Genomic DNA, 24,494 nt, shown 5'->3' with positions numbered 1-24,494 from the left:
TTTCTTTCTTTCTTTTTGCTTCATTTTTCCTCCTTCCTTACTTTCCCTGACATTTTCTTTCTTTTTTCTTCCTGAGTTGGGGTCTCTCTCTGTCACCCAGGCTGGAGTGAAGTAGTACAATCATGGATCACTGCAGCCTCAAACTTCTGAGTTCATGCAATCCTCTCGCCTTAGCCTGCTGGGTAGCTGGGACTACAGCCACACACTATCACACCCAGCCCTGACTTTTTAAATGCAATTTTTTTGCCTACTCTTTGGAAGTTACATGCTTTATTTCTCTTCTTTTAGTGGCTGCTGTTAAATTTCAATGTGCTTAATAAACTTAATATCTCCAATCTCCTCTTGCAAGGGCTTATTTATTTCTTTAGAGATGGAAGTCTTGCCATGTTGTCCAGGCTGGAGTGCAGTGGCTATTCACAGGTGCAATTATAGCCCACTACAGTCTTGAACTCCTGACCTCAGGGGATCCTCTTGCCCCAGCCTCCAGAGTAGCTGGGACTACAGATGCCTACCATAGCACCTGGCCCAGCATGAGGACTATTAAACATTTTAACTGTAGTCACCACTCTACCATATTACATAGTTCATTTTCCAGTATTTTATTTCAGTCTTATTGCCAAAATTAGACATTTCTATATGTTGGTTTATAAAGACAACGGTCATCATGATGTGTCCATATTTACCATTTCTTGGCTCAAAATGCTTTCTTGCAGCTCAGAGTTTTCTTTGATTTCTCCCCTCATCCTGAAGTATTAATATATCTTTTAAATTTTAAGTCCTATAAGTGAGAGCCCATTGTTCGTAAACTCAGTTTTTGATGATCTGCGATATAGTATGGCTCTGTATCTGCACCCAAATCTCATGTTGAATTGTAATCCCCAATGCTGGGGGAGGGAAGGTGTGTGGCACTACCCCCTTCACTCTCTCCCTCTCTCTCTCCTGCTGCTATGTGAATATGTGCTTGCTTCCCCTTCACCCTTCTGCCATGATTATAAGTTTCCTGAGGCCTCCCTGGCCATGCCCCCTGTACAGCCTGTGGAACTGAGTCAATTAAACCTCTTTTCTTTATAAATTACCCAGTCCCAGGTAGTAGTTCTTTATAGCAGTGTGAGAATGGACCAACACAATCTGATAGTGTCTTTATTCAAAAATTACGGCAAAATGAAAGTTCAGCTAATTGTAGAATTCTAGGCTAACAGTTAACTTCTCTCAGCCCTTTGGAAATATACTAACGTCTTCAGACTTTCATTGTTGCTATTGAAAAGTGTATTCATTTTTTTATGGCTGTCACAAATTACCATTACTTTACTGGATTAAAAGAGCACAAATTTATTGTTTCAAAAGTTCTGTAGGTCAAAAGTCAGGAATGGATCTCACTGGGCTAAAATCAAGTTGTTGGTCAGCTGGCTTTATTCCTTTCTGAGGGCTCTCGTGTTTGTTTCCTTGCTCATGCAGATGTTGGAAGAATTCAGTTCCATGCACTTAAAGGACTGAGGTATGTTTCCTCACTGGTTGTCAACTGAGAGCTACTCTTTACTCTTAGAAGCTCCTCTCTGATCCTTGCATATAGCCTCCTACATCTCAGGATCAAATTCTTCTGATGCTGCCATCTCTTTGACCCAGCTAGTAAGCATTCTCTACTTTTAAATACTTTAGTGATTAGATTGGGCCCACCTGGATAATCCTGGCTAATCTTCCCATCTGAAGGGTAACCTTAATTATTTCTGCAGAGTCCCTTTTGCCATGTAAGGTAACATATTCATAAATTTAGGGGATTAAGGTGTAAACATCTTGGCAGGGTGTGGGGAGGACATTATTCTGCCAAAGAAATGGGCTGTCAGTCTAATTGTCTTTTCTTTGTAGATGATTTGGCTGTTCTCTCTAGCTGCTTTTAAGATCTGGCTGTTTCTTGGTGTGTATTTCTTATTTATCCTTGTGAACACTGACTCTCCTCCATTCTCTTTTAAAATTCCTATTAAGCACAAACTAGATCTTTCTTCACTCTTTCTTTCTCTCTTTCTTTCTTAACAGGGTCTTGCTCTGTCACCCAGGCTGGAGTGCATTGCTCTATCATGACTCACTGCAGCCTCAAATGCTTGGACTCAAGCAATCCTTCAGGTAATTTGTGTGCGTATGTGTGTGTGTGTGTGTGTGTGTGTGTGTGTGTGTGTGTGTGTGTGTGTGTGTGTGTGTGTGTGTGTGTGTAGATGGAGGTCTCACTATGTTGCCCAGGCTGATCTCAAACTCCTGGCCTCAAGTGATCCTCTCACTTTGGCCTCCCAAAGTGTTGGGATTATAGGAGTGAGCCACTATGCCTTGCCAACTAGATCTTTCAAATCTGTCCTCTCACTCTCAGCTTAGCTCTGCACCACAGGCCTCAAGCGTGTGTGGACGCTTCAGCACCCATGTCTAAGCCTCATACCTACAAATGGTCATCTATTGGCTATTGTTGATGCAGACTTTGGCACAGTCCACCCTCAGGAGGAGGGATACAAGAAAGAGACCCGATCAAGCCCTGGAAGTAGACTCAGAGCTGTTAGGGCAGGAAATTGTGGGGCTCTGCATTCCTAGTGGGTGATTTAGGAATGAAGAGTGAGGGGTCCAGATGAATCCCATCTCTTGGCCCTGTGGACTCCTCACCTTGTAAGCATGGGCACAACTGGAAGAAGGCTAGAATGAGACCCTCTTAAGTAAGCAACCTAGGCCGGGCGCGGTGGCTCATGCTTGTAATCCCAGCACTTTGGGAGGCCAAGGCAGGCGGATCACGAGGTCAGAAGATCGAGACCACGGTGAAACCCCGTCTCTACTAAAAATACAAAAAAAATTAGCTGGGCGTGGTGGCGGGCGCCTGTAGTCCCAGCTACTCAGAGAGGCTGAGGCAGGAGAATGGCGTGAACCCGGGAGGTGGAGCTTGCAGTGAGCTGAGATTGTGCCACTGCACTCCAGCCTGGGTGACAGAGCGAGACTCCGTCTCAAAAAAAAAAAAAAAAAAGTAAGGAGCCTAAGGCAGGGGGCCTCTCAATCCAGTGGTACAAGGCAGATCCCCTCTTACTCAGATCCAAGGGCAGTGCCATATGAGACAACAAGCACACTTCTTTCAAGAGGGAGAATGCTAGTAATGTAAGGCAAGGAAGAGGAGGAAGTGTTCTGTGCAAGAGGTTGAGGATGTGAGGTCAGGAAAGTTTGGAAGTACAGAGAAATATGGATTTAAAAGTAGGCAGCAGATGCGTGGTGAAACTAGCTGGCCTCTACATTGCAAGTAGAACTCTGTAGTCAACTTTGGGCATAGTTACAGCACATTCAGCCTTTATAAGGGCTATTCTTTCTACCTAAACAACTCTTCTGACTGCTCCTGATTTGCTACATCCCTTATGTTCTCAGCTTGATTTCACTTGCTTTAGGAGGCCTTGCTCTGAGCCCCTGATTAATCTATCCCTCTCCCTCTTCAATTTTTCCATAGAGTCTGTAGTTCTATTTTTGTTATATCTAATCACACTTGTTAAGTTGTCCATGCCTTTTTGATTATTCAGGCTAGAAGGTTTATGAAGACATTTCTCTTGTCCGGCATCATATCCTGGGACCCACAAAGTGACTGAAATACCTCTGGTAGTCAATACATATTTGGTGAGTTGATAATATGTCCTCATGGTGTTTGAGTGGCATTGCTTGATATAGCTGAATCCAAACAGAATATCAGCTTTTTTATGTCCTTCCACTTCAAATTGTTTCATTTTGCACATAATTTTTCAGAGCTAGTTAATCAGACAAAGATGATTTATTTTCATATCTAAAGCACTTTATAATATTCTCTGGAAAATCTAAAATCATTCTGTTATCCTAATATTTTTATACTATCATCATTTTAGAAAATAAAAGACCTGGGTTATATACTAGAAAAATTTCTTCATTATATGCAAAATATTTATCTCCTCTAGTAAAGGAGATTAAAGAACAACTGCAAGAGGAAGGAAGGTCCTGAAAGTGTTTCATTTGGTATCTACGTACCCCAACCCCAAGACATAAAGACAGATAAAGGCACTAAGATGCTAGTATGTGGCTAGTCCTTTCAATAACCCAGTCAGTCCATACAGATAACCCATGGGATATATTCAAGCCACTCTTTGAGCCATCGATGGTCATTATTTGGTTAGTTCACCCAAGGTAAGGCCATACTAGCTGTTAAAATGATGTAGAGATTAATCAACGGGGCTGCCACTTGTGAATCCCCTCCAAGGATGCTGTGCAAAGGGTCTCATTGGTCCTGATGAGTAATCTTGTGACTGTACATATTCCTGGGTGCATGTCCACAAATACTGAGGTATAGCCTGCATGCCACTAAAAATAACAAAGGTTTCAGGGCTGGAGACATTGTCAACCACACTGTCATGACCATCTATAGCTCCAGGACTCAGTGGTGGGGGAACAATATTTAACGGATGTCCCTGGCAGAAGGAGCCTGTGAGTACTTCAGCCTCAAACACATAGATCAGCTTATCTGCAGAAGAGATTTTCTTGGCCTTCTCTGCCAGGTTTTTGAGGTTCTTGGTGAAGTATATGCCAGCTCCGTATTTTAGATCTGATAAAGGAAAAAAAAATAAAAAGATTATTATAATTTGGTAAATGATATTGCCAATTTGGGTACTAATACCTATTCTTTCTTTAGTCTTCCAAATAATCACTTCCTCCTAATTCTGAGTTCCTGTGTCTATAGCAAAGACACTCAAAATTGTTCCTTGAAACAAATTATCACTGACACCATCAACATAATAACTTACATTCAAATATACCATTAGGGCTGGGTATGGTGGCTCACACCTGTACTCCCTGCACTTTGGGAGGCTGAGGTGGGTGGATCACCTGAGGTCAGAAGCCTGGCCAACATGATGATACCCCGTCTCTACTAAAAATACAAAAATTTAGCCAGGCGTGGTGGCAGGCACCTGCAATCCCAGCTATTCAAGAGGCTGAGGCAGGAGAATCACTTGAACCCAGGAGTCGGAGGTTGCAGTGAGCCAAGATCGCACCACTGCACTCCAACCTGGGCAATAAGAGTGAAACTCTTAAAAAAAAAAAAAAAAAAAAAACCATTAGTGTTCATAGAGAAGTTAATGGTTTTCAAAGTATTGCACATTGATTAGATTAAATTATCTATGATTTGGGTAGTAACTCCACGTAAAAGACAAAGACCTGAGATTCAAATAACTTAAATAATTCAAAAATAATTCAAGTCAGTATTATCAACTAAGTAGCTGACAGAGCATAACAAAAGGAAGGTTCTGTTTCCCTTAGAACATTGTCTGACTTCGGCCGGGCACGGGGCGCACGCCTGTAATCCCAGCACTTTGGGAGGCCGAGGCGGGCGGATCACGAGGTCAGGAGATGGAGACCATCCTGGCTAACACGGTGAAACCCCGTCTCTACTAAAAAAAAAAAAAATACAGAAAAATTAGCCGGGCGCCGTGGCGGGCGCCTGTAGTCCCAGCTATTCTGGAGGCTGAGGCAGGAGAATGGCGTGAACCCGGGAGGCGGAGCTTGCAGTGAGCCGAGGTTGCGCCACTGCACTCCAGTCTGAGCGACACAGCAAGACTCCGTCTCAAAAAAAAAAAAAAAAGAACATTGTCTGACTTCTACATGCTACAAATAGGTATATTTCCAGAACTCTCAAGAAGATGGTTTGAAAATAGCATCTAATAAGAGAAGACAGAGTGCCTCCTAACCTCATGAACAGCATTACAAGAAAAATATGTCATCTGGGCTCGGTGGTACACACCTGTAATCCCAGCACTTTGGGAGGCCAAAGTGGGTGGATCGCTTAAGCCCAGTATTGGCAACATGGCAAAACCCCATCCCTACAAAAAATACAAAAATTAACCAGGCATAGTGCTGCACACCTGTAATCGTAGCTACTCAGGAGGCTGAGGTGGGAGGACTGATTGAACTCAGGAGGTTGAGGTTGCAGTGAGCTGTGGTTGTGCCACCGCACTCCAACCTAGGTGACAAAGCAAGACCCTGTCTCAAAAAACAAAAAAAAAAAAAAAAGGAAAGAAAAAGAAAAATATGTCAAGGGGAATGTGGAGTATATAAAATGTCAGTGTGCATACTTCATTGTTTAGGAAAAGCACTCCTGGATTTGGAAGGACAGAGGCATTCTAGTCACTAGGAGGGTATTGTGTACTCTCCATGGGTTGGCACAATACCTCAAGAAGAATCTCCACGTGCATGTTATCTAGGTCGAAGCTCACCAGGCAACTTTCCACCCATCAGGCACTCTGAGGACTGTGATACTAAGGAAGATATGCCCTATTCCCACCACTAGAAATGAGTACTCTCCATTCTGACACATTGCCTGTGATCCGTATTATCTTCTTTGGAGTATTAAAAACACTCAGGAGGCTGAGGGCCAAATTCTGGATCTCAAAGTAATCCCTGTTCAATGCCCTTTCTGACCTCACTTAGAGGAGAAAAAAATTATACCTTCTTTGATGCCATATTATCCTTCCTTCCTTTCCTTTTTTCCTTTCATTTCCTCCCTCTCTTTATTTGAGACATAACCAAACACTTTTAGGCTCAAGAGCAGCACTGAACAATAGAAACGTACTACAAGTCACACATGTCATTTAAAACTTCCAGGCTTAGTGGCTCATGTCTGTAATCCCAGCACTTTGGGAGGCCAAGGCAGGAGGATTGGTGGAGGTCAGGAGTTTGAGACTAGCCTGGGCAACACAGTGAGACCCAATCTCTACCAAAAATAAAAAAATTAGTTATGTATTGTGGCACTCACCTGGATTCCCAGCTACTCTAGTAGCTACATTTTAAAACGTTTTTTAAAAAAAGGTGAAATTAACATTTTTATTTAAGCCATTCGAGATGTTATTTTAACATGTAATCTATATTTTAAAAAGTATTAGATATTTTACATTCTTTTGTAGTAGGTCTTTGAAATCCGGTGTGTATTTTATACTTATAGCATCTTTCAATTTAGACCAGCCACATTTCAAGTGCTCAATAGCCACATGTAGCTAGCGGCTACAATATTGAACAGTGCAGCTCTGGAAATTTAAAAGTGAGTAAGATATGATCCCTATTCTCAACATTTCACAAAGGGAAGTCTCTTCATGTAAACAGATAAAATATAGTACAATTTATGTGGCAAGGTAATATTTTGAGATAAAAATCAAAGATTTTCTTTCCCGGGAGTTTCTTCTTGCTCTTTGTTCTTCTACCTATTGAGTCCTTGCTACTTCTTATTAAGGGTGAAAAGGATAAAGATGAGAACAAAGTCTATATATAAATATATGTATAGTTTTTTGAGAACTGCCTGCTGGGTGCAGTGGCTCACATCTGTAATCCCAGCACTTCGGGAGGCCGAGGCGGGTGGATCACGAGGTCAGGAGTTCAAGACCAGCCTGGCCAACATGGTGAAACCCCATATAACTGTATGTATATAATTGTATGTATCTATACATTTGTGTTTATGAGTGTGTGTGTGTGTGTATATATATATATATATACTTGTGTGTATATATATATACATATATATATATATGCTTATTTTTAATTCACAGAAGAGAGTATGGTCTTGAAATTCTGGCTTTCAGAGTTAGCTTTTCAGAGAGGAAAAGGGCTTTTTGAACCACAAGCTGAAAACCAGAAGGATTCAGAGCATGGTTTTTTGTTTGTTTGTTTGTTTGTTTGTTTTAACCATAAATGACAGAGCAGAGAGTAATACAAAATATTCTAAGAACATTTTTCTCATTTCAAGACAAATGAAAGTTCTTTCTTCCAGCTGGTGGGAAGAGAAGTATCAGAAGTGATGTGACTAGAGCTCTTGGGGGAGCTTGGGAAAGGGCTCCCTTTACTAACCCTGCTCCCTTGAGAGCCCTGGGAGTCAAGAGGGGGCAGAACAATGGAAATCTCAGAATAAGAACAACTGGAAGGACTCACAGAGCAGACAGGACCCTGGCCTGACTCTGGTGGGTGCAGTCCCTCAACCAGCTTCATCACCTGAGTGGAGAGTGGCAATGGCTGGAGAAGTCTCTGGAGCAGGTGAAGACCACTACCCAAGACCCTGCATTCAACTTGCAGGATGAACATGCTCAAAAATTTCCTGTGTGGCAGGAGGAACACAGACATGGCCTGGAAAGGAATTTATTCAGCATGGAAAAGACATAGAGTGGCCTGTGCAGACACTACCTGAGTGTGAAAGGCACAGGGACTGCTAATGACCAAAGCTCAGGTGGTTTATCAAGCAGAGGACAATGGGAGCCATAAGCCAGATAACCCTCCCCACAATGCTTCTCCCAGCATAGAGAAAAGAGGAGAAAAGGGGCAAACATTGCAGGAACTGAGTTTCAATCTTGAAGGGACTATGAAAACTCTGAAAATGACTGAGTTCACCTTGAACTGTCAAGATTCAAATTTTCCACATCTGTCGACGTGGGGAACATGAGAGTTGGGTAAAGTTCCATTATAGAGCCATAAAGGAAATGAGTTCTATGCCTGAGTTTCGTAGGACTATAGATTTTAGTAATTATTAAAGTTATAGATGTCATAACAAAGGAATGGAGGTATGCAGGAGCACAGAGGAGGAAGATACTTACTAGGCCTGCAGGCCTGCAGGAAAGATGCCAACCAGGAGATGCCATTTGTACTATGTCTTGAAGAATAGGGGTTTGTAGCACTGAAAAGGGCAAGGAGGGAAGTCATTCCACAGACAACGGGATAGAGGCATGAAAGTAAACAGCATGTTTAGGGAACTCTAAAAAGTTAATGGCTGCAGTCTTGAGGAACATAGTGGGTGATGACTGCTGAAATAATGTGGGAGCTAGGGCCTTATATTCTCTGCCAAGGAGTTTGGGCTTTTATCCTGTAGGCAACTGGGAATACAGATATTAAGCAAGAATGTAATTTTTGGCGTGATAATTCTGGTGGTAAAGGATAGATTAGGTAGGGGTGTGTTTTGTGGCAAGGAGAGGACCTAGTAATAGTCTAGGTCTGAAGGAAGATTAACTAAGGCAGTAGGAATAGAGGGGTGAAACTGGGCTGAGACCTTCATGAGACTGAATCACTAGGACTGGGTGAATGCCTGGATATAAGGGTGAGGGAAAAGGAGGAATGGAGGATGATAATGTTTCAGGCTTAGGAAACCTGGTAGGTAGACGGTGATGATATTAACCAGGTTAGGGAGAATCAGCAAACAAAGGGCATATTTCTTAGGGAAAATCATGGCCAAGAAAAGGGATCAAGCTGAGGTACCTATGGGATATCTGGGTAAAGATGTCAAAAAGAGAGTCAGATATATGAACCTGCAGGTCAGGAGAGAGGTAGGGAATTAAGAGTTGGAAATTCCTAAATCATCATCATTGAGGTAGGAGTTGAGGCCATGGGAACAGGTGCCATCACCAAGCGGGACATTGTAGAGGAAAAAAGAGAGAAGATAAAGAATGGGCAACAGGTGAACTCGTGAGATTATAAATTGTAAGGGCAAGAACTCTATGGTTTTTTATTTACGCTCTATTTCTAGTACCCCTAGCACAGGGCCTGATTCATAGAATGTGCTTAATAAATACCTGTGGAACAAATGAATCAACCCAATAAGAAACTGCATGTGTAGATGCCTTCTTGCCGCACTCAACCAAGTCTTACAAGCAAGAGATTTATTCAGAACTGGCTGGAATGCAAACATAAATAGAAAAAAGAAAATAAAGGTTTGTTAACAGAAGTTCTCTCTCCTTTGCCTGTGGGTGGCCATCTAAATTGACTGAGAGTCTTATAATTTGGAACATTGCAGGGCTGAAAAAGCTAAGAGCTTTTGTACTCCAAATAACAACAGCTTCAGTGGTAGCAAGATTAGTATCTCCTGGGCTTGTCTGGCACCTTCTGTTAAGGGTTCTCACTAGCCTACAGAGATGAGTCAATTGGTGCAGGTCACATTATGGGTCATGTCTGAATTGCCTCAAGGCAGTGGCTGTTAAGCTAAGGGATAGGGAGAAAGGCAGAGCACACAGACAGCAGGTAAGAGACCAAAATCTTGAGTTGAAAGACTATATGGAGACAAGATCTGTGGTTAGGTTATAAAGACATAAACTTAACCACAAGAAATTAGGCCTCGTGCCCACTGAATTTTTAAAGGAACTATATTGCTGAAGAAACCACAAGCCTGGTTGCAACAGCCTGAGCACATTCTAGCCTGTGAGACAATCCATGGCTCCCTGATAGGCAATGAACCTGGAAATAGCCAAGGGCCACAATATATAAGGAAGATTTTCCCAGAGTGCAAAATAAAGGTTTTACGACATGGAATAGGGAGTCCTCCCTATACCTGTCCAGCAGCATGTAGATAAGTGGTGTGAGCCAGTGGCTGTTGTGTGTTTTGCTTCTCCCCTTTCAACATGAGAGTTTTCATTGCAGTTTTCCTGCTCCTTTTCATATCACTATATAATGAGTATGTTGGGGACAGTATCTTGCCTTTAAGCTTTAAGAGAGAACTGCCTGCTGGGCACGGTGGCTCATATCTGTAAGCCCAACACTTTGGGAGGCTGAGGTGGGCGGATCACAAGGAGCTGGAGATCAGCCTGGCCAACATGATGAAACCTCGTCTCTACTAAAAAAAATACAAAAATTAACTGCACGTGGTGGTGCATGCCTGTAATCCCAGCTTCCTGGGAGGCTGAGGCAGGAGAACTGTTTGAATCTCAGAGGCGGAGGTTGCAGTGAGCCGAGATTGTGCCAGCCTGAGTGACAGAGCAAGACTCCGTCTCAGAAAAATAAATAAATAAATAAATAGAGAACTGCCTGAACTTGAGCTGATGATGAGTCTGGCTAAGGACCTTGGGACCATATTCCTTGGGAGGATAGTGGGTGTCTTAGATGTTTTAGTAAGAAAGATGTGTATAGATGTTGGGTAGGCAAGTAGCAAAGTCTGCCACAGGACTGAAAAGAGAATACTCACTATATTTGGAAAATAAGAGCACAGCGATGATCTCAATGAAAGTAATTTAAGTAGAAGTAGTGGATGGGGATTGCAGAGAAGCCAGCTTTAGGAGCAAATGGAAATTGTAGATTTTTTAAGACTTTGCTAATGAAGGGACTATACTGATCATCACTTTCCTGGTTGCCCCAAAAGGCTTCTTGGTGGGGATTCATGTCTCTATTTTTATTCCAGTAATTGTCTATGTTCAATATTTACCCCAAGTTTTGCCTATGTTCTCTCCAGAACAAAGAAAAGATGATTTCTAGAGCCTTTGCATCCTAGAAACCAAGTCTATTGGAATTGACTCCTCAGCAAGGATCATGCTACATATTTTGAAAGATAAAGATCAAGAGCCACATATTCAATGTACCAAGCAAAATCAAGCCACCCCGCTAAGTAACTCTCCATAATTTTTACTAAATTTCTTTTCCTCTTTTGGAGAGACCTAAAGCCAGAACTCTTCATTAGTGACTGAGGACTAGAGGGGGCAATATAGCAATTATATATGCAATGTTTTTGTACATCTGAAAAGCGACATGGGAGTTACACAAAGAACTCCTATGGCTGAAGAGGATCTTAAGATGTTATGCACTTCACCTGCCAAATGATACCTAATTCATTCACTAGCAGGCTATAGGAAATAAAGGGATGAGAGAGAAAAGACCAACTTTCTTAAATTTAGGAAAATGCCCTTTTAATTAAGGGATGAGGATGGTTCAGTGCTGTTGGTAATGATTTTGTTGAGATAAGGCAAAAAAAAAAAAAAAGCCTCAACGTGTTCTCTGCAGATAGGACACAGAAACACATAAAGGAGAAAAACAGTGAACCGTAGTTCTTACTGCTCACACTTTTCATCGATGTAAAATGCATCAGCAACAAAAGATACGAAGGAAAAGTAAAAAATACCACTCTTTCCAAAATACTTTGTGACCTGGGTCATCATTTGTGACCTCTAAATCACAGTCACAAATGATCCCTTTCCCACAACAACAAATGCTATTAGTAGAATAATCTACTGATGTCAGCTCACCAAATCCCACAGAGTTGCCCCAATGATGAGGCATTGACACCTACCGCAAGGTACCGAGTACATTCTTTGAAAGCCAACTCTGCATACCACATCGCAGAACTGGTATGGGACTTGCTGAAACAGCCTATGGCTCACAGGTTGCCTGTGCAGTTTTTCTTCCATCATTTTCTTCTTTCTTTGAAAGGCAGCCATAAGGACCTCATTGTCTATTTTCTCCACCTAGAACCATAGAAAAGAAAGACTGAAAAAGAGGCTAGAGAACCGCTCTTTAAATTGCCTTTATACTGCTTCAAAAATAAAGGAGCTTATGTGCATAATATTACTTTGCATGCAATTAGCTTTTCATATAAAGTTGCAAAAGAGTCTCTCCTCCCTCTAAGCCTCTCCTATTTTGATTCCTTCCTCAAAATTCCCTGCCCCTTCTCTAATAAATTCCTTTAACAAAAATTCACTGATGTAGACATAGTCTCTGCCCTCTTAAGCTCATAGTTTACTGAGATAGAAAAATAGGTAAACAGTTATAACACAGTGTGATATTCCACTTCTTTTATTTTGCTCAAAGACGGGCTTCCTGGATCTGGAATCTTTGCTTCTGTGTGTCCTGATGTCATTTCTACCTCCCCGATTCCAACTATATCCCTCCTGCCTGTCCTGCCCTGCTCTCTTTTCAGTCTTACTGACCTAGGATTCCAAGTCCATGAGCCACCAGCTTAGAATCATCAGCAGGTGAGCTTTTCCTTTGGCTACAGAAACAAGTTAATTAATAACAAAATGAGCCAAATCCTCCCCTTTGTTAGGTATACCTTTAGAACCTGCAAACCACATTTTTCAAACTGTTTCTTTTGATCTAGAAGCTCTTGAGTGGGAGGCACAGGACATTTCAGAAATATGATATTTTCTTTCATTTCGTCTTGGGTTTTTTGTTGCTGATTAGTCCACTGTCCTAAAAATGAGTAACACAAAAACTTTACTTCAATGCTCTGAGAGAGGAAAAAAGAAATTTAATGAAACAAATTCTAGAAATTTAGAGGAAAGGATTAGCCAGTTTAAATTGTGTGCCTCATGTGTTTAGGACATGCGAGGAGAACTATAATAGTATAAGCGGTCAGGATAAAATAAAGGGGTAATAAATTTGTCTTTGGATGATTTGAATCATGAGGCTAAGGGGATGTGAGTAAAAGGAGCATAATATATACTTGCTTCTCCACAATCAATGCTGTAATGATGAGAAATAATTGTGTTGCTCATAGGAAATGTTTTTATTTCTAGCCCCAATGCCTATCAGCAAAAAGAGACAGGCATTTGAAAATATTAAGTAAGGAATGATGGGAAATGACATGACATTTGTAAAACACTTCAAAATTTTCAGTTTCCTTCCTTATTTGATCATTATAGCACCACTACGAAATAACTAACACAATTTTACAAATAAAGAAATTGAAGTTCAAATAAGTAACTTGCCCCATATCACACACCTAGTAAGTAAAGAACTAAGATTATGAACCTGGCTTTCACCAATGCTTTTTGTAAGTGACAAGGCAAAATACTTGGAACATGTATCACTCATATACCACCCAATGAAGAAGAGCAAAATTTGGAGATTAAGAGTCTATGATGTCTTGTTTTTCCTCCCTTCCTCTTTTCTCCTCCTCCCATTTCCCTCCCTCCCTCTCCTTCCTTCCTTCCTTACTTCCTTCTTTCCTTCCTTCCTTCCTCCTTCCTTCTTTTTTTTCCTCCCATCCTTTTTTTCAACCTGTTTTTGTCCAAGGGAGCTCCTTACTGGACTAAATATACAGGTGGACAAATGAAAACCAAAAGACTTGTTTTCTCTTGGTTTATTTTTAGTTTGATTTAAGACCAAGTATACTAAAATGACCTAATCTCCGGTTCATTATCTAATTGAATGGGCTCAATTTAACCACAAAAAGCAGGTGACAAATTGAGGGGAACTCACTAGAGAGCCAAGTTGTAAATCTGAGAAAGTGGGAGGGACAAAACTCCATAGCAGAGGAGCTGCAAAGCCCAGAAACTTCAACAGAAGAGTGTAAATTAACTTTGGGGAGCAATGGCTCATATTTATAAGGTGTAATATTAGAGTTCAGTTTACTTGAGTTCAACAAACATTTGCCAAGCTCCTCCTACATGTCAGGCACTGGGCTGGGCACTGGGGACCCAAAGATCATAAACTTCTGCTGTTGGAAACGCCTACCAGGAAGGATTAAAAGAGTGGCATAAAAGAGAGGCCATGCCTAACTTTGATTTAAAAAATAAAATTATTGTTCTGATGGATATTTGATATTCCTTATAATGATAACTCATCTCAAAATTATCCATTTTGTTAATTAAGATCTTAATCTGATTAAGACAGTGCAGGTTTGCCTGAACCTCTAAGGCTTCTGTGGAATAATATGCTTAGTCATCAACTACCAAAAGTGCCATCTTGCGGCAGAACAAGGGACTTACATGACTCAAAATTGTCAATAACTGGGAGAATTGGCCCACCTTATGATTTCAGTTAATTTAAAGCAATGCCACACACACACACACACACACACACACACACACACACACTAACAAAATAATGCCACAAATTTTATAGGAGATCCATGTTTCTTTGTATCCTGTTCCCCTAAGCTGACACTGGTGTCAGTTTCAATACCTACATTCACTATGTTTCAAAAACGAAGTGAAAATCATAATCTTGGTTCTTATGCGTGTGTATTCTTTTTATCCATCTTTTTTTGCCACTGTGTTTTCTGTGGGATGTGAATACAACATTTATGGCGAACTCTCACTCACTCTAACCATTTATTCCTGCATTATTTTTACAAACACATGGTGAAAATAAGGTGTCCTTTGAAATTTTGCCTCTGAATTTTTGCACCTCTTACTAAATCCATTCTCCACATTATAACCAATGATCTTTCTAAAAACACAAGTCTGATCTTAACTTTGCTTAAAATTCTTTAAGGTTCCCTATTTGTTTCAAGAAACTCTCTGAACTCTTTCACGTGATTTATAAGGTCTTGTATAATCCAGGCCTTGCATATTTCTTGTTGTTTTCTTTCTTTGTTATATAAATCCAGTTCTCCATTTATGACACCTGTGATAAGCCCTTCCCTGACTTCCCAAGTCTGGGTTAGGTGCCTCTCCGCAGTGCTCCCAGAGCACTTTCGCTCTCCTCTATCATTACTAATCTGTGTGCTCGTCAAGGTCCCCCATTAGACTTTGAGCAGGAACAATGTCCATCTTGTTTATTGCTGTAGTCCTTGCACCTAGCACAATGCTTGGCACATCATGGGTGCAATATGCATTAGTTGAATGAAATCTACATCTATCTTTATCTCTATCTCCCAAGATGGCATTTCTTTCTTTTTTATTTTTTATTTTTTTTGAGACAGAGTTTCGCTTTCGTTGCCCAGGCTGGAGTGCAATGGCTCGATCTTGGTTCACTGCAACCTCCGCCTCCTGCGTTCAAGTGATTCTCCTGCCTCAGCCTCCTGAGTAGCTGGGATTACAAGCATGGGCCACCATGCCCGGCTAATTTTTTTTGTATTTTTTGTAGAGGCAGGGTTTCTTCATGTTGGTCAGGTTGGTATTGAACTCCCGACCTCAGGTGATACGCCCACCTCGGCCTCCCAAAGTGCTGGGATTACATGAGCCACCGTGCCCAGCCCCAAGATGGCATTTCAATAGTATAATTTCCTAGTTAGCTCTAGGGCTCTGTTAAAAGGATCTCTCCAGATCCAAATTCCTACATGTATCCTGATGAGTTTAGCCCCACTGAATGGGAGATACTTGAGTGTACCTCACGTTACCAATGTATAATTTCATTGGCGAGAGGGCTCAAGGTAAGTAATTTTAGGGTTCCTAATGCTGTCAGTAACAAATAAATACAATAAAACTTGATAAAAGAAATAAGTTAATCAGATGGAATGTGTCTAAATTTGAGTGCTGCATCTAAAGAATTAGAAATGTATACTTTTCCCCATGGCTTGGGCTTGAGTTTTACCACTGCCAAAATTCCATGTAATTGCCTCTTAGACAATCAAGGTTATTACAAGTGAATAAAATTGTGTTTGTGTATGTGTTCACAAATAACCCTGATTGTCAAAAGAGAGCAAAAAAATAGCTCGTGAAGGTTTATGATCTAACAAAGAACCAGAATGTTTGATCCCTCCTCTCTCCTTCTGTCTCTTACCCACATCCATACATACACGCTCACACTCAAAAGAAGAAACAATGGGGAGAACCTACTTTCTAACTTAATAGAAAGTTACTCACCTAACAAGCGCCAAAGGCCTCGCTCCTTTTTCCTTGCCATTTCCTCCTGTACTTTACAAAGCATATCTTCAATGTTCATAACCACCTCAATGAGGTCAGCCTGGGCTCCTTCAATCTCTAACTCTGTCCTTCCTGGGCTGATCATTTCTGTGATGGAGACACTTGAAGTTTTCTGAAGCTGAGACAAAATGTCATGTTCCTTTCTCCCAAGGTACAGAATATGATTATTCTCAATGATGTGGTGGTTCTGGAGACTCAGCATTCTTTGGATCCATGCGCGGGCCTCACACATCACTTCCATGTTGCATCCCATCAGATTGATGGCAGGAGATCTAGCTTCAAGCCCATTTTCTCTTTTCTCCTCTCTGGTTGACTGCGGGACTGAAATGACAATAATAAGCAACCACGGAAGACTAGCGGTTTTTGTTTTGTTTTTTTTTCTTGAGATGGAGTCTTGCTCTGTTGCCCAGGCTGGAGTGCAGTGGTGCGATCTTGGCTCACTGCAAGCTCTGCCTCCCGGGTTCACACCATTCTCCTGCCTCAGCCTCCCGAGTAGCTGGGACTACAGGCGCCCACCACCACGCCCGGCTAATTTTTGATATTTTTAGGGAGACGGGGTTTCACCGTGTTAGCCAGGATGGTCTCGATATCCTGACCTTGTGATCCACCCGCCTCGGCCTCCCAAAGTGCCAGGATTACAGGCATGAGCCAACGTGCCCAGCCAACTAGTGGGTTTTAAAACAGTGCAGAACAAAACACCATGGCCAGTGTTTTACCCCTATGATATTGTCACCACTGTCAGCAGTAGCAGCTTCAATTAAGTACCTATCTCTGAAAGCTGCATTGGGTATGAAGGAAGTCTACCTGTATCGTTTACAGCCTCCTTGGGAACACAGAGTTTAGCTTGTAATGGATTAGCGTTATCGTCTCTTGCCTCTGCTATGTTGCATTTGTCAGTTCACAGATGAGTTCACCTTGTGATCTCACCCTGGATGTTAACTAAGTATTATTTCCTGCTGAATAGGATTTTCCTTAACCTCTTGCTACTAGTTTTAAAATCAAACATCTCTGAAAGACACAGAGCTTGAAGAGTCAAAATTATTTTTTAAAAAACAAACATGAATCTCTGATTTTAAGAATAATACATGTTTATTATTTAAAAATTGGGAAATTATTGACATATAATGGAAGGAAGAAATACCTGTAATTCCACTACTCAGGATTCCTCACAACCTTATGAGACAGATACTAGTAGTTGTCCCATCTCACCAACAAGGAAACTGATTCACAGAGTCATTAAGTAACTCGCCCATGGCTATAGGACTAGTTAGTGGTGGCCATGAAGTTGGTAGGTATGGGCATCTGACTCCAGTGCTCCCACATATGCCTTCCAGTGAGTAATATCTGAACAGCAGTGGAAATTCGCATCTTTCTCCTGAGATCTCAGTTGTGTGGTACGGGAGCTACAAAAGAAGTATAAGGACAGACCTAGAAGTAAGATGGGGAGGATGGCCTTCCTCTGAGTAAAGATAAAAAAGACAAAAGCCAAGGTTTTAGACAACAGTAAGAAGTAACCCAGGTTTTATATTGGAGGCATACTTCTTTTTAAACCCTTGTTCTGTCTAGGAGATTATATTATTTTTTAGGAGAAAATAAAAACAATGCATAGTGATACTGCATTTATCCATTATTATCAAGAGAAACTTCTTTTTCTTCTTCTTCTTCCTCTTCTTCCTTTCTCCTCTCCCTCCCCCTCCCCCTTTCTTCTCTTCCTCCTCCTTCTACTACTTCTTCTTTTTTTTTTTTTTTAACAGACGGGGTGTCACTATGCCAGTCCTCCTGGCCTCAAGCAATACACCCACCTTGGCCCCCCAAAGCACTAGGATTACAGGCATGAGTCAGCATGCCTGGCCAATAATCATAATAATAATAATTATTATTATTTTTTGAGACGGAATCTGTACTGTTGCCCAGGCTGGAGTGCAGTGGTGCGATCTCGGCTCACTGCAAGCTCCGCCTCCCAGGTTCACACCAGGCTGTCACCCAGGCTGGAGTGTAGTGGCGCAATCTCGGCTCACTGCAACCTCAACCTCCTGGGTTCAGACGATTCTCCTGCTGCAGCCTCCCGAGTAGCTGGGATTACAGGCGCCTACCACCACACCCAGCTAATTTTTGTACTTTTAGTAGAGATGGGGTTTCACCATGTTGGCCAGGCTGGTCTCGAACTCCTGACCTCGTGATCCGCTCACCTTGGCCTCCCAAAGTGCTGGGATTACAGGTGTGAGCCACCGCACCTGGCCAATAATTATTATTCTAACTTTAGTATATGTGTTAGCAAAGCGAGCACTATTCTTCTAGATAAGTAAATTGTTCAGATCACTAAAGGGTAACTCTTCTAGCACCAAAATACACTGAATTTTAACTCTGAGTTATCTATTTATTTATTTTTTTGAGACCAAGTCTCCCTCTGTTGCCCAAGCTGGAGTGCAGTGGCACAATCTCAGCTCACTGCAACCTCCACCTCCTGGGTTCAAGCGATTCTCCTGCCTCAGCCTCCTGAGTAGTTGCACATGCCACCATGCCTGGCTCATTCTTTTTTGTATTTTTAGTAGAGATGAGGTTTCACCATGTCGGCCAAACTGGTCTCGAACTCCTGACCTCAGGTGATCCGCTTGCCTCGGCCTCCTGAAGTGCTGGGATTACAGGCATGAGCCACTGTGCCCGGCTGAACTAAATATTTCTAATGATAATGTACCACCTCTCTGCCTTCCTAAATCGTTTTTTGTTTTTGTTTTTGTTTTTGTTTTTTGTTTTTTGTTTTTTTTTGAGACAGAGTTTCCCTCTTGTTGCTCAGGCTGGAGTGCAATGGCGCGATCTTGGCTCACCGCAACCTCCACCTCCCGCGTTTAAGTGATCCTCCTGCCTCAGCCTCCCGAGTAGCTGGGATTACAGACATGTGCCACCATGCCCAGCTAATTTTGTATTTTTAGCAGAGATGGGGTTTCTCCATGTTAGTCAGGCTGGTCTCGAACTCCCGACCTCAGGTGATCCACCCACCTCAGCCTCCCAAAGTGCTGGGATTACAGGCGTGAGCCACCGTGCCCAGCCCTTCCTAAATAGTTTAACCTTTCCTTAATAATCTGAGATCATCATCATTAATCATTTTGTTTATTTGTCACCCAGGCTGGAGTGCAGTGGCACGATCATGGCTCACTGCAGCCTTGACCTCCCCGGGCTTAGGTGATCCACCTCAGCCTCCCAAGTAGCTGGGACTACAGGCATGCACCACAACACCTGGCTAATTTTTGTATTTTTTGTAGAGATGGGTTTCAACATGTTGCCCAGGCTGGTCTCGAACTCCTGACCTCAAGTGATCTGCCTGCCCTGGCCTCCCAAAGTGCTGGGATTACAGGCGTGAGCCGCCATGTCCCTTCATTAATCATTTCTATGTCAATTATTGTCCTGTGCTATATAATTCCTTTACAGATGTCCGCAAGAATTACTGAATTAAACGGTGACATTTGCCGCCATTATTCAGATTAATGACATATTGACCTTTTTATGTTCCTTTTCTATGTTATCCTCACCTAAAACTCCTCTTATGTACCCACCATGGATTCCCTGTGGTTCCCCAAACATGCACTGGATTTCTTTGCTCCTGTAGGTTTTCTCTATCTTGGATGCCCCACCCTACCCTCTCTGGACATTGGAAATCTTGCCATGCTCAAAGCCCAGCTTAGAACCATCTTGATCTTTTCCAGTCAAAAGGAATCTCTTTCTCCTCTTAGCTAACTGGGGAGTTTGTCTATCTTCCCAGTCATTATTTATTGCCTGGCATTTGTTTAATGCTTTCAATTTATAGAATACTTTTACATACATAATCTATTACCCTCACAATGTCTGCTATTATCATCATTATACAGATAAATAAACAGGATCATAAAAGGCACAGTTCCAGACCAGAACTGTTAATGCTCTCCTTCCTTACTTCCAGCACTGCCAGGCCACTGAACATTCCATCTCAGTCTACCCAAACTCCACTAAAAGAATGACGTGATATGCCTGTAATCCCAGCATTTTGGGAGGCGAAGGCAGGCAGATCACTTGAGCCCAGGAGTTTGAGACCAGTCTGGGCAACATGGAGAAACCCCATCTCTACCAAAGAAATAAAAATAAATAAAATAATAAAATAAATTAGCTGGGCGTGGTGGCGTGTGCCTGTAGTCCAAGCTACCTGGGAGACTCAGGTGGGAGAATGGCTTAAGCCTGTGAAGCAGAGGTTGCAGTGAGCTGAGATCACGCCACTGCACTCCAGCCAGAGTGACAGAGCCAGAACTTGTCTCAAAAAGAAAAGAAAAAATGCTCGGCATCAAAATTGACTAGGGAGGATTCAAAATAGATATGCTTGGCCCAGACCCAGAGTCCCTGAATCAGCATCTGTAGAGTTGGGACAAATACATATTTTGGGGGTTTTGCGTTTGTTTGTTTTTTAAAGTTTCCATCATGATCCCAGTGATTACTTGGGTTTCAGTAGCACTGAGTTAACCCATTTATCTGGCATTACTGAGATGTGTTTTCCGTAATTACAATAAGTAACCCTATTTAGATGTTCAGAGCAGAAAGAGTGACTGAATGCCAGTTTATGGAAGCCAGAACTTGGGAAAAAATTATAGATATCTATTTATGAATCAACCACCCACATCTTGGATTATCCACTGCAACTCAACCTTCCTCTCTTCATATCATGAAACTGGACCAAGCAAGAATAGAATCATGATCAGGGTATAGAGTAGGCAGGTATCCAAGCAGGACCACAATGCAATATGTTTGGCTTATTTATTCTTCTTCTCCCCTCCGTTAGTTCAGATGATCAAGAATAGAATGAGCCAATGGTGGGAGACACTACTTATTGGCCTGTGAATTTCTTACTCACCACTGTAATTGTTCAAACCCAGCATCTTGGACCTCTTTGCCATTTCAGCACTGAAAGCCTACAAGAAGCAAAACAGAGCAGAGAGTCATAAGCAGGGCTGATAGCCATTGTCATCAAAGTCTCCCTCTCTGCACACACAGCACTTGACCTCATCCACACTGTCAGTCCCATTCCTACTACCACAAATCTAAAGCAACCTTTAGGAAAGTCCCAGAGAAGTGGACCACAGTCTATTAGAACACGGAAAGAACAAGCATAGGAAAAATGGAGATGAAATCAAAATCTGATATAAATAAAGAAGACTATACATTCCAAGACAAAATATAACCGTGCATTCATTCAACAGATTTTAATGCCCTGCTTGTGCTAAACTAAAGCTGTGGATATGTCACTGAAGAAGAAAACTATAGGTAACCAATAAAACACAAATTCATTTAAAAAATGGTGTACACACCAAACTTGGTCTGTAAATTGAATAATAAAATAATCTGTTTTATATAAGTTAATTCCTATAGAGTGCTTAAAGTTGTTCCTGGCTTATAGTAAACGTTAAGTACATGGTAGCTATTGTAATTGTTATTATATGAAAGTCTATAGACAAAGATTTGTGCATATTGCAACACAGATCCATTAACATAATGTCTATTAGAAATAACACATCTCGCTTAGCTTTTGGAGCCATGGTATTCACTGTCTTCCTTGTTCAAAGTAGATACAATTGGCAATACAGATGGTCCTGACTTACAATGGTTTGATTTAGGACTTTTTGGCTTTATTGATGGTGCAGAAGTGATACACATTCAGTGGAAACTGTACTTGGAAATTTTAATCTTGAGCTTTTCCCAGGCTGTGGACATGTAGTAAGATGCTCTTTCGTGATGCTGGGTGGCGGCAGCAAGCCAAGCTCCCAGTCAGCCACATGATCACAAGAGTAAACACTGTATTCAATAAGTTACATGAGATATGCAACACTTCATAAAATAGGCTTGTCTTAGATGATTTTTCCCAACTATAGGCAAATGTAAGTGTTCTGAACATGTTTAAGGTAGGATAGGCTAAGCTATAATGTTTGGTAGGTTAAGTGTATTAAATGCATTTATCTCACTACAACTTATTTAGGAAGAAAATACATGTTTATTAGAGGGCTTATTAGAAGATGTATACATTATGTCTGCACACATACCTCCATGTGGATATAATGTAGTGTTAATGCTGAAAAGAGCCTGAAGGAATGGTCAACATTCACTTTTAATGTAAATTACTGTGTAAAATAATCCTCTTGTTTGAGTTACAAAACTGAAAGATGTAACATTCTCTGTGTTTCTGTTTAATAGTTCAGAACAAGGCTTTGAGGGCAGACAGACACCAAGGTTGATCTTGGTTTGGCCATGTAACTAGCTGTGTGCATATTAACCTCTGGGTTATGTTTTTGGATTTGTAAAATGGAGACAACAACAGTGGCTTCATCAAAAGATTAAGGGGAGAAGGAAATGAGACACCTTCTTAGCACAGTGCCTGACAGACACAATACATGGCACTATATATATATATATATATACACATACACACACACATACATACACACATATATATATACACACACATATACACACACACACACACACACACACACACACATATATATATTTTTTTGAGACGGCCCTGGCTGGAGTGCAGTGGTGCAATCTCGGGTCACTGCAACCTCCATCTCCCCGATTCAAGTGATTCTCCTGCCTCAGCCTCCTGAGGAGCTGAGATTACAGGCATGTACCACCATGCCCTTCTAAGTTTTGTATTTTTAGTAGAGCTGGGGTTTCACCATGTTGGCCAGGCTGGTTTCGAATTCCTGACCTCAGGTGATCCTCCCAGCTCAGCCTCCCAAAGTGCTGGGATTACAGGCATGAGCCACCAAGCCCGGCCCCCTACGGCACTATTTTTATTATTAGTCCCTGGAGGAGCGCTCAAACCGTAGTTGATCTTTCCATTTTTCTTAAACTGTCATGCACATTTTTGTTTGTATGTTAGAGAGAATGAACCTTCTTTTCTAGATGTGGTTAATTCCTCTTGTATGAAAATGGTGCTTCATAAACAGTTCAGGGGCTGGGCACGGTGGTTCACGTCTGTAATCCCAGAACTTTGGGAGGCTGAGGTGGGAGGATTACTTGAGTCCAGGAGTTTGAGTTTGGCCTGGGCAACATAATGAGACCCCACTTCCACAAAAAATGAAAGTATTAGCCAGGCATGGTGGCGCATGCCTGTAGGTCCAACTACTCAGGAGGCTGAGATGGGAGGATTGCTTGAGCCTGGGAGGTTGAGGCTTCAGGGAGTTATGATCACACCACTGCACTCCAGCCCAGGCAACAGAGCGACATCCTGTCTCAAAAAAAAGGAAATTAAAAAAAGAAATAGTTCAGGGAGGTGATCAGGGCACCTATCTGGGCTTAGAGATAATCCTCTGCATGGGAAACTGATGAACTTCATCTGAAGGACAGGATTATTCATTTTATCAGAAGGTGAGCTACTTCCTTGGGTCATGCACCACCATCTCACCGTTAGCTGTGGGTGAGGCCCAGTGGGATACTGGAGCTGGCATACAATGACTCAAGAGAGCTTGCTGTGAACATCTCTTCCAAATCTGTTTTCAGTGATGTCATATCAACAGCTTGAAAGCAGCCACGGAAATCAGCAAATGCTACAAATCTCCCCGTGTTTAATTGGGCAGCAGAAGGAATAAGAACTTTTATATTGCTGCAAGAAAGAGCAAGCTGGAACAAGCATAAATTCATTTCCATATAGGCAGAGATAAAATGGCAACCATGCACATAGAGCAGGCCAAGAGGTGGGAATATGAGCAGTCAGAGAACTAATGTTTGCAGCCACTCTCTGCAAGGCAAACCTTGCAAGGCCCTCTATATCCAAAATCCAGACACATGCCGAGAAGTCTCACTAAAACTCGGATGTTGCTGTTGGCAGAATCAGAAACCTATATCTTGAAAACCTATTTTAAGTTGCTGTATCTTATTTCCTTTCCTTTTTATTCTTCCCTAACATCATTAAAGTCTTTCTCGAAAATGCCAGCTAAGTGAGAATAAAGCAGAGATGGTCGGTGCTTTAAAGGCAGAACAGCACTGCAATATATACTAATTATGCTGAATATATCACAGTTTATTCACATGTTAGGAACTCAGCTTGATCTGTCCACCCAAACAAAAAGCTGAGATGAAGTGCACTCAGACACATAAGACAAGCTCCCCTCCAACACATGGACCCCAAAT

The 24,494-nt window shown here is 41.7% G+C and overlaps 2 protein-coding genes across 5 annotated transcripts in view; one reads left to right on the top strand and one right to left on the bottom strand.

Moving 5' to 3' along the window:
• Nucleotides 1-24,494, top strand: part of DTX3L (deltex E3 ubiquitin ligase 3L) — a 55,100-nt gene that overhangs the window by 7,655 nt on the left and 22,951 nt on the right. For 2 of the 4 annotated variants that reach the window (XM_058437424.1, XM_058437427.1), the window contains exons 2-5: nucleotides 1,456-1,495; nucleotides 1,864-1,912; nucleotides 2,032-2,118; nucleotides 3,531-3,624. The gene's annotated coding sequence lies outside the window, so the exon portion shown is untranslated. Of the gene's footprint in view, nucleotides 1-1,455; nucleotides 1,627-1,863; nucleotides 1,913-2,031; nucleotides 2,119-3,530; nucleotides 3,625-24,494 lie in introns of those variants that run through there. The other 2 variants (XM_032150018.2, XM_058437425.1) reach the window with 2 other exon arrangements.
• Nucleotides 1,617-24,494, bottom strand: part of PARP9 (poly(ADP-ribose) polymerase family member 9) — a 38,286-nt gene continuing 15,408 nt past the window's right edge. Inside the window, exons 7-11 of the mRNA XM_032150015.2 lie at nucleotides 21,220-21,277; nucleotides 16,287-16,667; nucleotides 12,806-12,945; nucleotides 12,047-12,221; nucleotides 1,617-4,576 (exon numbers count right to left, since the gene is read on the bottom strand). Of these exons, the coding sequence (XP_032005906.1) occupies nucleotides 4,197-4,576; nucleotides 12,047-12,221; nucleotides 12,806-12,945; nucleotides 16,287-16,667; nucleotides 21,220-21,277 (1,134 nt within the window). The 3' untranslated portion in view covers nucleotides 1,617-4,196. The remainder of the gene's footprint in view (nucleotides 4,577-12,046; nucleotides 12,222-12,805; nucleotides 12,946-16,286; nucleotides 16,668-21,219; nucleotides 21,278-24,494) is intronic.

Source organism: Hylobates moloch, unplaced genomic scaffold (assembly GCF_009828535.3).
Source record: "Hylobates moloch isolate HMO894 unplaced genomic scaffold, HMol_V3 SCAFFOLD_4, whole genome shotgun sequence".
NCBI lineage: Eukaryota > Metazoa > Chordata > Mammalia > Primates > Hylobatidae > Hylobates > Hylobates moloch.
The sequence above is the reverse complement of the archived record's forward strand: the minus strand, read 5'-3'. Positions and strand labels throughout refer to the sequence as shown.